Genomic DNA, 14,971 nt, shown 5'->3' with positions numbered 1-14,971 from the left:
ATATCTGTTTGTGCGCTACTTAAAGAAAACAGGCTTTGAAAACTGCAAAGCACTATACCAAAGATTTCTTAATTGAAAATTTTTAGGAACCTGTCATCAGATCTTCTGGATTTTCTAAACTTACATTTCACACAAATGTTCAGGATGCGCATATCCAGCATGCACAAACCTACACCTTCCATCCAAATGGCTAACACACTGTGCGGGGTTTCCAAAATTTCACAACAGAATGACTGATATAAAACATCGAAGTTCAGACTTACATTTTAGTTTCCAAAGAGTGTCTCTTTGTGCAACAAATCCCACTGAAGATAAGTGGGACTGCTTTGCATCTTGGACAGCTTAGGCTGCTTTTATTAAAGCACTCCTATTCAGGAGCTTCATGCCATAATGCACCTGGGCTTTCCAGTTGCGCTCTACATAATTGAGTTGAACAACCTCATTACAGGTATTCTCACAGACATGAGTGGATTTTATGGACAGCAAGCATAGCACTCTCATTAACATTTCTGAGGCAACCAAAAAGAAATTAATTAAGTCCAGACATTGAAGGATTGAGCTGACAACTCTGCCATCTCCTAGCAGAGTCCAGGCATGGCCAGTCATGCCCGTGTAGCTGAAGGGCAAGGAATCACAACTATTTTCTTGTCCTACCTGTCAGTGTTCAGATCTCATGTTACAAATATGAACATCAGCTTCTTTTATAAATTTCTCGAGTGGGTCTTATTACACCATGATAACTTCTAAGTAAACCCCAGTTCAAGGCTTAGTCTGGAAATACAGCCACCCCCCTCCCTGTGCTCCAAGGCCTACTGGCTCCAAAGTCAGCCAGCATGTAGAGCTGGCTCACATTTTCCTCTGCAGTTCACAAGGAGATCCAAATTGTAGCTTTTTTAAGCTGTCAGGCAGACTGCCTCCCTTGACCTTCAGATAAGTGGAATTGCACCATCTCACTTTGAAGAGAGGGCTTGCAGGTCAACTGAAATGTCGAATAACAGGGTTTGAGAGATCTGAATTATGAGGAAAGGCCAGAAGAGCTCGGCTGAGACTACAAGGTGGCTTTATTGAAGAATCAGTATAAAAAGAAATGTCACCTCTGACATAAGAGGGCCACTTATTAGGGAAGCAGAAAATAAACATGAACAAATTTGGAGCAAACTGAGATACAGAACAGAACCATAGCTCTATGTGATATGCAAATTCCTGTGAAAAGACACTCAGCCTAATCATGCAACGTGCTTTGTACCTCCTGGGATATGTACAGTGCCCTCACTTCACCTTGAAGCCAGAGAGAACTGAAGTCACTTAATACCAGCACAGGCTGGAAGATAACAGAGCACACAATTTTCTGTTTGAAGAACACATAGATTGCAGTAACTGAAATGGAACATGGTTCCTGTTAGTTTATACATGAATTAATATATGATCTCACATAAAGCAATTATGTCAAACATATGTTACTCCTATTACAGCATTTGTATATAACATATTGTAGATTATACATATTTTTATTCCACATAAGGCTTGGATGAAAGCACACGGAATATATTACTGAAAAGGCAATTGAAGCAAAAGTATGCAGTAAGTACAGTAGGTACACACAAAAATTAGTTTCTGGAGAAGGCTGGAAAGAAAAACCTATGAGAATGTTAAGAGGAATGAAAAATAAAAACACTAAACTTTTAAAGACACTAAATAAAAGGTAGCATGTGGAACTGGCACGTTGCTGTCTCTTACAACTGTTTATATGCCTAAAGTCTTAGCACTAGCTAAAATTAAATAAACTTGTTTAACTTTTGGCAGTGCAAAGCCAAAATTAAGACCTAGAAAAAAGGTAAAATGTGAGGTGTGAAATTAATTGGTTTCTGAGATAACAAAGCAGTAAAGGGTGGCTCTAAATTCAGCCCCACTTAAAGAAAAGAGTAGCATCAAAGGATACAGTTTCCACAGATGAAGAGGATGATGAAGTAAATACAGACCAACATTCCTGGAAAAGAGGGGCCGCCATAAGCCATGATCCCATCATACATCACCGAATTCCAGTCCTCCCCAGTCAGGATCTAAATGACACATTCCCACCAATAAGGGATACATTGTTAGACCACACAGAGAATTTGAAAACCCCATTACCACAAAGATAACCAGTACTCTAGAGAACCACCCTCTCCCCCACCCCACCCCAGGATAGCTGGAGACTGGCTGTGTCCATCTAGAAAATAAAAAACAAACCAAAGCAAAACAGAGAGGATGCAAAGAGGGCCTATGCTCAAGGTGTTAAAAAAAAAAAAAATAAAAAAAAAAGAGATGTCAATTTGAAAATAATGGCTGAAGCCAAACGACTCTCCCAGACAACTCTGCTCAGGTCTCCCCACCTCTCGCAGGCATTTCCCTCCCACGTGTCTGTTGTTTCAGACAGGCTACACAACCTATAGCACTGAAGACACAGTCCTCCCTGCCACTTCCCTTCACCTTGCACGTGAAATCATGATCCTAAAGCTCTTGGTCGATCACTCTCAAAACTGCAGTAATCTTAAAGGTCATTTGGTTACTTCTCTGGTGCTATGAGCAGATATTTGTTCCCCAGTACTGTGGGAGAGGGGAGGAGAGCTGCAGGGTTGGGTTTTGGCATGTAGGTGCTGCCCTGGCACATGGCAATGGCCATTCTCTTCTCCTACCCTGCTAGGACCTGGTGGCCTTTCTACACACAGAAGCTTTAGCTTTGGTTCCTCACTTCGGGAGGGAATACCCCTATACTGGCAGCAGAGCGTGGCACCTTGCTTCTGGAGCTGTTAGCCTGATGTCCAGCCCTGGGGACTGTTAGGCTGCAGGGGAAGAGTGCAGGACCTGCACTCTGCTTTGCCCCATGTGAACACAATGTGTTGGCCCTATTGGGACCACTCTTGCCCTTACCTGAAACACAGTGAGGAGGGACTGGGGGAAGTTGTCAAATGTACTCCTCCTGGTCTGCATCTCATCGAAGTTAAACTTTCCCCCAAAGAGCTGCATCCCCAGGAGTGAGAAGATGATGATGAAGAGGAAGAGAAGCAGCAACAGGGAGGCAATGGAGCGAACTGAATTCAGGAGTGAAGCCACAAGGTTACTCAGGGAGTTCCAGTATCTGGGAGAGAAAATAGAGGCAGTTAAAATTTCTTCAATCCAATACAGGCGCTCTTAGACTGCACAAGATACTGGTTCAGGCTGCCTTCTGTGCATAAGCAGGCATTTCCAAACACTCTGTTAAGCAGTGAATCATTGATGTGTTTCCCTAAGATAATGAGACCTACTGCAGCTAATGAATAATTTTACTACCACATGTGTACATACACAATTTCCTCCACCCGCTACCCCATACACAACCAGAAGATTATTGCAGCACTCTCCATCTAAGGCTCTGCAAATCTTATATCAATATACAGTGATTAGTTTTTGCTGCTTCAGTGAGTTACATTCTAACCAACCTCATTACAACACTCACAGATGTTGTGGCAGCCAGAACACCTCACTCCAGAGAATGGCCTGTAATAACTAACAAGAGCAGATGGGGAAACAGTTTGGATGCAAATACAAACTTGTCCAAAATCTGGTGTGTGTGAGTATGTGCTTGGGCTCACTCACAGACAGACATTGCTAAGCTTTTTGGGACTGAGAGGAATGAGCAAGATATTAAAGGTCCACCAATGCTTGTTTTATATGGACTCTAAAAGAGACTCCAGATCTACATCCATAAAGTCCAGAGTTTCCTTTGCTCTTGGAAGAGCATACCACCACCGCCACTTTTTTGAGACATCAAATCCACTATACTTCCTCAGACAGACTGCAGAACATTTTGGAAGGGCTTAGAGCTAGGTTCAAATACAGCTGGATAAGGTAATTCCAGCATACTCAGGATGCCAACACACCAGCTGTTCACAATGACCCAAATCAACAGATGTTTCTCCAGTTCTCTGGGACTGACATTAATGTCTTGGATATGACTAAGGTGAAGCCCACTTAGACCAGCTGCTGAGAGAAGGACAAGTTACTTGTGACCTCAAACAAAATGACAGCAAATTCAGACTTCTGCTTTTAGAACATCTACCATTCAAGAGAGAGGATCGCTAAGACCTGCCCTCCCAGCATATTCAGCCTTGTACCCAGATCAGACTGATGCACGATGCAGAGAAGGGATCTTCTTTCCCTTGTGGTCCCAACTTAAGGGTTCAAAGAGATGCCAGCTGCGTGCTCTGCTGAAGCACATCAGTCTGCTTGCATTCTTTGCCAGCCTGCAGAGTAGCCATGTGTTAGAAAAAGGATGCATTTTTCTAAAGAATCCACCATGTTATCCATGAAGCAGCCTCCACTTTGGTCTTGCATCTGCTCAACCACTCCTACTCTACTGCTTAGTTGGTCATGACTTCTCTTTTACACAGTTTTGAGTCTGACAAAGCTTTTGGACTGGGCTGAAGCTTATCTGTCATCCTCCAATCACCTCATTTTGTGTACACATTACTAGCAAGCTTCAATAGCTTTCATAGGTCAGCATGTTTGCCTGTAATCTCCAAGTCTTTGTTCTAGCACCACCTCTTGTGGCCTACCACCATGCTTTGAGATCCCACCATGGCCAAAGTCTTCCACTCCCTTTCTTTCATTAGAGGACTCTAAATTTCTAGACTTGTTTTCCTCAGAGACAAAAATTCCACTTGAGAAGGACAGCAGACATGTCTAGTGCTCTTGTTCCTCTAAAGAAGCCTGATCCTTCAACACACAAATCTGTTCTGAAGGTGGTGTAGTCATTAGAGACATGAGTTCTCAAAATCCCAGTTAAATTAATATTTTTAATATGCCAGTATAAAAAAGAAGACTTTCTTTGTCCCATGGAAGACAGAAATGTTTGAGCAGCCCGATCACTTTATGAAGGTTAGCAATGTGATCTGCAGAGGGACACCACCATGTCCTCTGAAGTTCAGCAACCAGTTCATCTCCAAGGGCTGAGCTTCAAAGAGAACTGTGATGTTTTCCCTCCAGCTCGGCTTCAGCATTTCAGAGAAAAATTTAATGCTTTAAAGTTTAACTGCAATTAAAGAGACCAGCAGTGAAAAAGTACAGAACAAAGGTAAGGGCATGGAAGCTGTGGGCTGAGTGCCACAAAATGTCCACATTGGATGTGCAATAGAAGAGCTCGCTGTATTTGCGTTTATGCTTACAGGTCACATACTTTCACACTTTGGGAGGACGGGAAAGTGAAGGAAAAGGGAAAAATTAATTTCTGATGAAACTCGACTGACTTTAGCACCCTTAAGCCAGAAATTGATGGAGTCCAGGATATCTCTCCAAGTTTGCCAATGTCAGCCAGGACACACATTTTCTAGGTCTTCCTAGCAGTGCCCTTAAGAGGCATACAGTAAAGCTTTTACGTATCTGAGTAGTCTCAGTGACTCACTTTAAGCTTTAATGCCTTGCTGTCTCAGAGCACAACTGCACAGACTTTTATCAGCCTTGCATTTCTTACAAATGGCTCAATACCTGAGATTCAGTTTCTTATGTAACTATCAAACTTAAAGCAATTAACTGAGATGACCTGGTGATAAGATCAGTGCTGTTTTATCTGTGTACCGTGTGCTAGCTAGAAATACAGCACCATTAGAAAAGTAAACAAACGAATCTGGGAAAAAAAAAAAGAGAAAAAGGAGAGGATAAGGAAAGCTTGACTTAAGTAATAAGTGAAAATAACAACTATCTTATCGTTTTGTCCTAGAAGCCTGACCTGAGGTTACCATCTGTCACATTATGTGGTTGCAGAACTGACATGAACACCCCTTCGAAGTGAGATCTGGTGTTACTCAACGAAACAAAAGGCTTTTAAGACAGGAATGGTTGAAGCCCAGACAAAGAAAATGTCTCTCACTACTTTGTCCTCCTTGGTTAATATACTACCAAAAAACCCCCAAACAAACAAAACCTAGTTACAATAATAGTTACAATAATAGTTACAATAAATGTCATGGCACTGCTGGATGGACTAGGCAGCATATAATGGGAGGTACAAGAGAAAGCGCTGCTGCTGCCTCAGAATTACAGGGAAATGAATGTGCTTCTTAACATCTCCCACTTGCAGATCTCAGATCCTTGAGGATGCCAGTGAATGAAGCATTGCAAAACCCCAGTGACTAGGATGTGATTATGATCCCTGTTTCAAAATAGAGGAATGATGCTGAGAAGTTAAATGGTTTGTTCAACATTTCACACAAAAATCAACGGCGGAACTGGATTAGAACTTAATGTGTTCTTTTATTCTCTTGCCTCTTCTCTCCTCTCCTCTCCATTGCATTCCACTATGTCTTTATGATACCAGGAATCACAGATGCAGAGCTTAAAACAGTAGCACCAGCTGGCAGTCTCATTGAAGGAAGGCTTCTCACACAGTTCATCCAACATAAAACCACTTTGAAAGCAGGTACAAAAAAAAAGGTGCCCTGTCTCTCCTCCCTGCAGTTAACAGTGACATATTTAGTGGCAGGATTAGGTATAAAATATCAAAGTTCAGTATACTGTTGCAAATAAATTGATTCATTTTTTTAAGTTCCAAGGACTAAATATAGGAATTTATAAAGCAGAAAAAGACTATCTGTAAAGAGAAAATAATTTGTCTTCTCATAGCAAAGCGAGATTTTCTGCACAGCCTTGTAAAAATTCAGGATAATAAACCAAACAGTTGTATTGTCAACTTGTCTAATTGACAAAATGAAATTATTCTGAATAGTATTTATAATTTTGGAAGAAATGTTTGCTGCTGAAATTCTAAATGTGGTTTCTAAAATGATGCATTGTTCATCTGATGGTGTCTTTATTTGTTTCTATTATATTAAGGAGGTGTATTTGTGTTTTTTCTAGAAGTGTATCATCTTGACGCAACAAGAATTTGTTTGTGCTTGGTGTTTACCATGAACAATCCATCCAAATATATAAAGATTAGGCTACCTAGGCTGCCTACTGATATAATCTCACCAATTTTCCTGCTTTGTGCCTTTTTAATAGCCTTGATTATCCCTATTTCCATCTCCACTTTCACTGCTCACAAATATATATTTGACAAAAAACATTACACTATCATCCCTCCTACCATTCCAAGCTTTCTAGGGTTGTGTCTTTCTCTATTGTCATTGCACTCAGGTGGCATATTGCACCAGTACTCATAATGTCATCAATAAACCATTTACAGCTGAGTGAATAATGTAAAAATGTGTATTTTACTGGAAAACACCAAAGGTAAAAGTTTTGCTTTAATGCTAGAATGCAGTAAGACATGAGTAGGCCTGCTTTGGAGGCTTGCGTGAGGGCCTTCCACATGAGGGTGAACTTCACCCACGGAGGGGAAAAATAATGAAGAAAACTATGAATAATTAAAAAAAACACAGATAAAGCTGAGACTACTGCAACCTACTTGACAATATTTTAGGAACAGGAAAGAAGGCAAAATCTGATTAATACATTATTCATTAAAAGTTCTCTGTGCTTTAACACATAGACCCCTGTACAAACTGCAGGAGACGTATTCCAGGTAACATTTGCTTCCGTGCAAAATTGTATTTTAATTCTGCTGCAGAATGAAGGTACATATAACTAGTCCTACTGCTGGTTGGTTCCAACATTACATCACTGCCAAAAGCTTTAGGAATATTCGAGTACTCCAATAGCTCAAGCTTCCTAAAGTATTAATGATATTCTCTCAACTTTTGCTTTCTATTAGAGAATTCTCTTAGCTAGATTATATACTTTATGTAGGAGTGGAGAAATGTCTTGAAAAAACAATGACCTCTCCAGGATGCTATGTGGAAGCTTATGCTTTTATAGCTATTGGTGTGTTGCCCTGGTTGTATCTGATTACCCAATGCCTGAAACAGCTACTGGTTTCCTCAGAAACCAGGCCTGGGACTCAGCGATGATAGCTTTCAGACCCAAAGATCCAGGAAAAACAGCCACCAGAAGAGAGATTCCCGCTATTTGTGAAAGTGTAAAGATGCCTTTCTTGCTGGAAACTCTTGTCAGCTGGAACATTTTTCCCTCTTCTATGATCACAAGCGCAAAAAGACCACCTTTTTTTCTTTTTTAATAGTTGTAGGCTTGCTTTGGCCTCTTTTTCTGAGACTGTAAACTTATATTCTGTCTCTGCCATCTGACCCTGAAAACCATCCACCCTGTCAGAGAGCTGAGGCTCAGAAGCTTTAAGGGTAAATCTTGATGCAAAAGTCCAAGTCTGCTGTTTTTTCTGCCTCTCAGCTCTGTCATCTTGACTGTCTTCCAGTTTTGGTCTTGTTTTTCTCATGCACTGTGTTTTTTATCTCAAATTTGTCAGATATTTCCTTTGAGGGAGTTTATAGCAATTCTAAGGACATTTTCATAGCTGAGCTTGCAGAAAACTCACTTTCACCACCTCAGTCATGCTTTTTATAAGGTGTTGACTGGTGCCCACACGGGAAAAAGCAGCCCTTGTGCTGCTTTGGGTGAGCACTGGATAGGTTTGTTCCAAGAGCTCCCATCTGGGTAAGCTGGGAGCTGATCTCTCCTACAACCTCCCCTCAAGCTGAAAAACTGACAAACCAAGCTGGTGCTTTGGAGGTACCTGACTGCAGGAAGCAACAACTGCTTAATAGACTGCACTGTGCCTTTATGCAGAAGGAGAGGAAAAGAGGGAAAAGGAAAAAGAGGGGAGACTGCAGTCTGGAAAAGTCTGATTTCTTCATAAAGCTGCTGCTTCATGCTGAACTCCTCTGAAGAAGTACTGGCAACATCCTTTGCCTACAGCTGCTGGTGTTGACACTATCTTCCACTCAGGCCACCATTAAGTCTACTGAAGTTGTCATGGGCAACTGTTGTTTTGGCTCAGAGCAGTCTTTTAGGCTCTTCTCTGTCACCATAAAGCAGCAGAAAAGGTCACAGGGTTATCTGCTGTTTTGTTTTCACTTTGTCTTTTTCAGGGAACCATAAGAGCCTAAACTCAGCTCATATTATCCTTCCACATTTTAGTTTAACAACCTGCATGGTATCAAGCATCTCCAGACCCCTACACCAGACTCCTCACCGATCCTTACCACTCACATCAGGGACATCCAGTCTGTACAGCCCTCCCCATCCTGCCCCAGACTTCAGAAGATGAGGACCATCAACCTAGCAATCTCACTATCCAATTAGTGTCAGAAAAAGTGAAAAAAACAGGCATGTGAGTGACTTGTTGTGCATTGAGCCATAGCCCTCCTTCCTTCCCAAAGAAGCACAAAAGTACCTTGTGATTTTAAATATTCTTAGGAGTCGAACACATCTCAACACCGAAATGCCCAGTGGTGACATGATCTTTGTCTCAACCAGGATTGTTTCCAGGATTCCTCCACACACAATGAAACAGTCAAAGCGGTTGAAGAGGGACACAAAATAGGCTTGGAGACCAAGGCTGTACATCTTCAGCAGCATCTCTGCCGTGAAAAGGGCTAGCAGCACCTTATTGGCAGTGTCTCATGAAAAACAAACAGAAACAGATTAATGAAACTTAGTCAAAAGATCAGCATAGCTAACCATTGGCTCTTGCCTATAAGAAACCCCTTCTGGGATCAGTTTGAAAGGTTGGGTCAAAGAATGGACTTCAAAAGCATAGGCATCTCAATCACAGAAATGTTTTACAAAGATGCTTACAGCGATTCTTATGTATCGCATCTACAGCTGTGATGTATTATTACACAACCACACAACCTCCATGGCAGTGACATGCCTTCCTGTGTACACCCTCCCATCACGCTTGTCATCTGCAGATGAGAGTGCGAACACAAGAACTGCTGTGCTACCTACTGTTGCTTAATTAAGCCTTTCAGCTGCTTTCACATCCCTGTTCTGCAGACAGAAGAACTTTACAAATCATTCTTCCTTCCTCATCTCCCTGGTAACGAGAATTTATCATAAATTCCATTTCAGGGGAAACCTTGGAGAACTTGTGGTTCCCAGTAGCCATCCATAAATTGTAAATCCAGTTGCTACAAATATATATCTAGCATAAGCTCCTGATTTCATCTACACCCAGTAGAACACTGCTTTGGCTGGAAACGAGGAACTTACGTTTTCACTGAAACTTCTCCCATTGTAGACAGATATTTTGTCATGTTATTTAAGATCCTGTGCAGACAGAGGGCTATATGGAGCTGCGTATGCTCCTTTTACATTGTGTGGTCTTATGTATCAGCTCCTCCCTCAGCCCCTTTTTTGACACTGATCACAATAAACAGAACCATCAGCCTCTCCTCACCTTGGACCTCAGTGAGCCAGTCTGGCTGGTTGTAGTGTTCAGAGGCAATGGTAAGGGTGTTGAGAAACACAAGGAAGATCACCAACCAGTAGAAAACATTGGACTTGACAGCGGCACGGCACTTTCTCCTGCAGAATCGATTCCATCGGCGCCAGTAGCGACTTGAAAAATTGGAAAGGGAAAGTTATTTTCAGATAGGGATCCTTAGGCTATTGCAAATCTCTGTCAAGAGAGACTCTAGCCTTGATTTATTGTTCAAGAGTGGTAGAGAATAAGCTTAAGGTTCACCCTGAGAAATGTTTTCTCATTTTCATCTGAGTTGACAGTTGTGATCATCCTTCCTTTACCTACAGGAATAAAGTTAGTCCTAAGCTAATTTTCAACATTTAGGGGTAAATAAACCTCTTCAAGCAATGTCTTAATTTGATTAAGACCTCTACTGCAGATATCCTGAAAGGTTTTTTAGCCCAGTTCCCACCAAAATAATTATTCTTCTTGTATTTAATGCTTGTGGCCTGAAATGGGACCTTGCCCAGCCTCAGGATAGTCAGTGGAAAGATATCCACTATATACCATGGACCTTTGGATTAAGTCCTTGGAGAGATAAGGTCAAATAAAATCTAGGGAACATTTTCAACATTCAGCAATGTTCAGGAGCAAGCCCAATGTGAGAGCTAACTCTGAACAGAAAAACAAATCTTAGGGGACCTCAGCATCTCACCTTCATGCCTGGAACTAAGGATACCATTTGCTAATCAACAGACCTTTTAAAGTTTGCCTTCCGTGAACACATCCCCTTATGTCACTGATTTCTGAGGGTAATTACTAACCACAGAAGATATTTAAAGCTAATTACACACCTCCTACTCTTCAGAATTTAACTTGCATAGCAACCAGTTTCCAGGCAACACTTGCCACTGTATAATAAATCTAATAGTTTTATATAGACATTATACACATATATGTGCATGTGTGTGTGCATGCGTGTGTGTGTCTCTAAAGGGACACACATGCACACATGACATTACAGGAAAAAAGACCTTTTCTTGGCTAGTTTTATGTATCATTTCCAGTGGTAAACTATGGCCATGCTTGAGGTCAGGGTTCAGCGTCTATATGAACTAAAGACAGGTGATGTGAACACTACACACTGGCCAAGAATTTTGTAACAACATTTTAACAGGTAACCAAAACCAGGCTGTTTCAGCTATGCAATTTGTAAGGGCACCCAGTCTAGCTAGCACAAACATTTAACAAGGGTTTTTTGTTTTGCAGTGGATTTACGACCAGAAACGATCTTCCAAACTTTCAAAATGGGCACAACACTCAGACATTAATGTTGTCATTAAATTATTTCCAAATTATTAGTGAGCAAACTAGCACACTTTTGCATACTTGTGCACAAATGTGCATGCACATGACAATGTGATGGCACAAGTGGTTTTTTTGTGCTTACACCTACACACAAATGAATCCATGGATTGTAGCAGTGTGATCATGTATGCAACTCTTTGCACAGGGATGCATATAGGCAGTACGTACACATATGACCATTCCTGAATTTACATTACTGTTCATTATTTAGGTAAGCCGAAGGGCAGAGTTGCTCACTTGTTCCAGTTATTCTGAAAATCAATTTATTTTTTTTATAAAACTAACTTTGAATTCAGAGTTATGGAGGCGACTGGGCTCCTACTGAAGAGGCAGAAATAGACTGGGACCTCAACAACCAAGTTCTATGAGTTCAGTCAGACTTTCCACTGGAAATTCATAGATGACCACTTGGTTACTGCTTCACATTTTTCAAAAGATTTAAGTCAACAGAAAAACAAATACCACCAGAAAAACTCCATGTGCCCCATGGCGAAAGGGAACATTTCACAAATAAGATGCAAACCTCATCAGTTGAAAGATTTACAATCAAGCAAAGCAGAATAACAGAACAAAGTGAAGGAAAGAGATCCTTGAGCTGACAGGGTTGATGTTGATGGATGTGGTGTAATTATGTGGTTGAACGTTTTTTCTTCTGCTTTTATATTGCATGGCTTAAGATATATAGGTAGCAATCAGATAAGTACCTCCAAGTGAAATACAGTCAGTAGTTCCTGTGCCTTTTTTCAGTACAAAACTAGGAAAAAGGAACTTGATTTTTTGGTAGATGAGTGACTAAAATCTGACAAGTTTGGCAGTATCTCCTAGAATCACCTCTGTGTCCCATAGATGCAGGAGTAAACCACTTCACAAAGTAAGGAACAAAACTGGTGGAAAGGAGGAAAAGCAAAAATCAGTTTTACTTACCTAAACTTTGATTTTGAGATCCGATGCCTGAAAGACAAGAATTGCCATTAAAGTCTCTGAAGCTGTTCCATACCTCCCAGGCTTTTATGAAAACAGCAATAGAAAGAAACAAAGTTAAGCTCAACTATTTTTTTAATAGATGCTGTTTTCCTCTTGAATCCCCCATAAGTCAATGTAGGCACTAGGCATGACTAGAATTCCCTGTTTCACAAATCTTGGTTTTTGGTGGAAGCCATGAAGCAGGAGCCATGCCATGATGGGATTCTACTTTCTACAGACAGCAGTGAACTAGCTTTTCTCTTGGGTAAAAGGCTGGCCTAATCCTAGGTGCACTCTACATCTCCTACCAAATTTATTTTTCAAGTATGACTTTTTTTTTCTTTTAGTCACTAGGTTTTTTTCTTATATTAAAATATGTATGACTCTATACAGACAGACTTGTTGCTTTCACACATCACCTGTCACTTCAGGATATATAAGCACATTATGAAACCATGGGGAAAATAATGCTTTATTTTTTTCCAGCAATTAAATGAAAAACAGTGCATGGTGGATATTTTCAAACTTAGATACTAATGCTTATTTGTCTTTGTTATCTATGTAAATTGTTTTGAATTCAAAAGGGTCTGAACAATAACAGATTCTGTTGCTATCAATGAAATTTTGGGAATTAAGTATTCCTGAAAATTTGGCTATGTTCCCACTATATATGTGTGTAAATATCTAATTCTATGCACTTGGATTTATTCGCCTAAATAACCTCATTAGCTTTTTATGAGAAGTCACAGGCAAAGCAAGAGATAGACCCCCATTCTTTAACCACTACCTTGCTCTGCTTGACACATGTCCTATAAGGCCTTTGAACTCTTTGTCTGTCTTTTGGTACATACGTAATGGTGCACAGAGAGAAATAAAGGTATGTGGATGCAATGACATGAGTCAGAGGTGATTTAGGAAGCTGCAAAACCCACTACCAATAACAGAAGAAATGAGAATCTGGGGAGTGACTATGAACAAGATATTTCTGCAGGGTTGAAGCACTTCTTAAGGTTCCCTCTATGATAGGAAAGTGATTCATTGTTGACAACAGTCAGCAAAGGTCTTACTGCACTGGCTTAAAAATGGATTCACTGTTAGCAGACATGGGAGAAAGTAATCCTCAAAGCATCTAACACTACTTTCTGTAGCATTCTTGAAAATGGTCATGTCCTTGTTTGAGGACATCAGTCACTGACGAGTAATCAGTGATGGGTCAATCTCCTTATGTGGAAGCGATTTTAGTGATAGGAACATTTCACCAGCAGATGGTTCAAGCCAAAAAAAAAAAAAAAAAAAAGCTTTCACATAGTGTGTCACAGGCAGCTTGTCTAGGCCACATACTAAGCAGCAGTGTGGTTACAGTCATGCACAAGAACTCTTTTGATAAAGAAGAAATAATGCACTGGCTGAACAGAATGCTAAATTAGGCTGCAGAGACAAAGCAAGCTTTAACAAGGATGACGAATGAAGCACCTACAAAGCACATCCTTAATGTTAAAGCGATCCCAGCTTCTCACTGAGAATTCTTGCTTGTTAAGTGCTACCTACAAACTGTAGTGGATCAGATTTACAGGCAACAGGAAAGAAGGCTCAGACAACGACAGTGGAAAGAAAAAGGAGAAAAAAACACAATGAAGGAGAAAGCTGGGCACTGAAAAGGAGATAGTGAGGACTTTAATAGGGAAAGGCTGTGGGGCGTAGGAGGAAAAGAGAGCAAGAGACACGTCATGGGAAACCTGCCTGGTGGAAAGTGAAGGAGAGGGAGTGTGAAGTCCTCTAGTGACCTCTCAGGCTAATGGTTTCTCAGTAAGGGAGCTGTATGGCATTTAAGGAATCTTGTATTTATTTAAGCAAAAGAGATGTGGCAGGTGTAGTACTCATCATGCATGTGATAATTATATCTTTGGAGCATTATGAGCAGCAGCCAAGTGCATTCAGTGCTCCCACAGGTTAGCTACAGTCTCCCCCCAAGTCCCTCCTCATTCCCTTACTGCCTACGGCAGAAGGCTTTATCACATGTGGGTGTGCTATATATATAGAACAGGACAAGGAAGGAGGAAGAGATTTATATTTAGAGGCAGAATGCAAGAGTGAAATGGAATTTTGGAAACATGAACTGTACAATAACTGATTGTAAAAGCATTATGCCTGAATCTGAAACACATTTTTCAAATTACTCTTATGATCAAGAATCTTTTGTCTTTCAGAACCAGGGTTAACTACTTCATGTAAAAAATGCTTTTATGGTGTCACTAGGGGCTGTCAAATAGTCTGGATTTGGGGCCTTGCCATGGCCTCTTTGTGACACTCCAAACTGACACTTGCCGGGGTTTCAGGGTGGACCAGATTCTCTGCTGAGTTTGAACA

The 14,971-nt window shown here is 40.8% G+C and overlaps 1 protein-coding gene across 1 annotated transcript in view; it reads right to left on the bottom strand.

Moving 5' to 3' along the window:
- Nucleotides 1–13,943, bottom strand: part of LOC104469827 (voltage-dependent L-type calcium channel subunit alpha-1C) — a gene marked incomplete at its 3' end in the record, with an annotated part of 91,674 nt that extends 77,731 nt beyond the window's left edge. The window contains exons 1-6 of the mRNA XM_010084538.1: nucleotides 13,902–13,943; nucleotides 12,566–12,585; nucleotides 10,268–10,428; nucleotides 9,260–9,485; nucleotides 2,911–3,118; nucleotides 1,935–2,060 (exon numbers count right to left, since the gene is read on the bottom strand). Coding sequence (XP_010082840.1) covers nucleotides 1,935–2,060; nucleotides 2,911–3,118; nucleotides 9,260–9,485; nucleotides 10,268–10,428; nucleotides 12,566–12,585; nucleotides 13,902–13,943 — 783 coding nt within the window. The remainder of the gene's footprint in view (nucleotides 1–1,934; nucleotides 2,061–2,910; nucleotides 3,119–9,259; nucleotides 9,486–10,267; nucleotides 10,429–12,565; nucleotides 12,586–13,901) is intronic.
- Nucleotides 13,944–14,971: the final 1,028 nt, after the last annotated feature.

This window comes from Pterocles gutturalis, unplaced genomic scaffold, assembly GCF_000699245.1.
Source record: "Pterocles gutturalis isolate BGI_N339 unplaced genomic scaffold, ASM69924v1 scaffold140, whole genome shotgun sequence".
Lineage (NCBI taxonomy): Eukaryota > Metazoa > Chordata > Aves > Pterocliformes > Pteroclidae > Pterocles > Pterocles gutturalis.
Note: the sequence above shows the minus strand (reverse complement) of the source record. Positions and strands in the feature narration are given on the sequence as shown.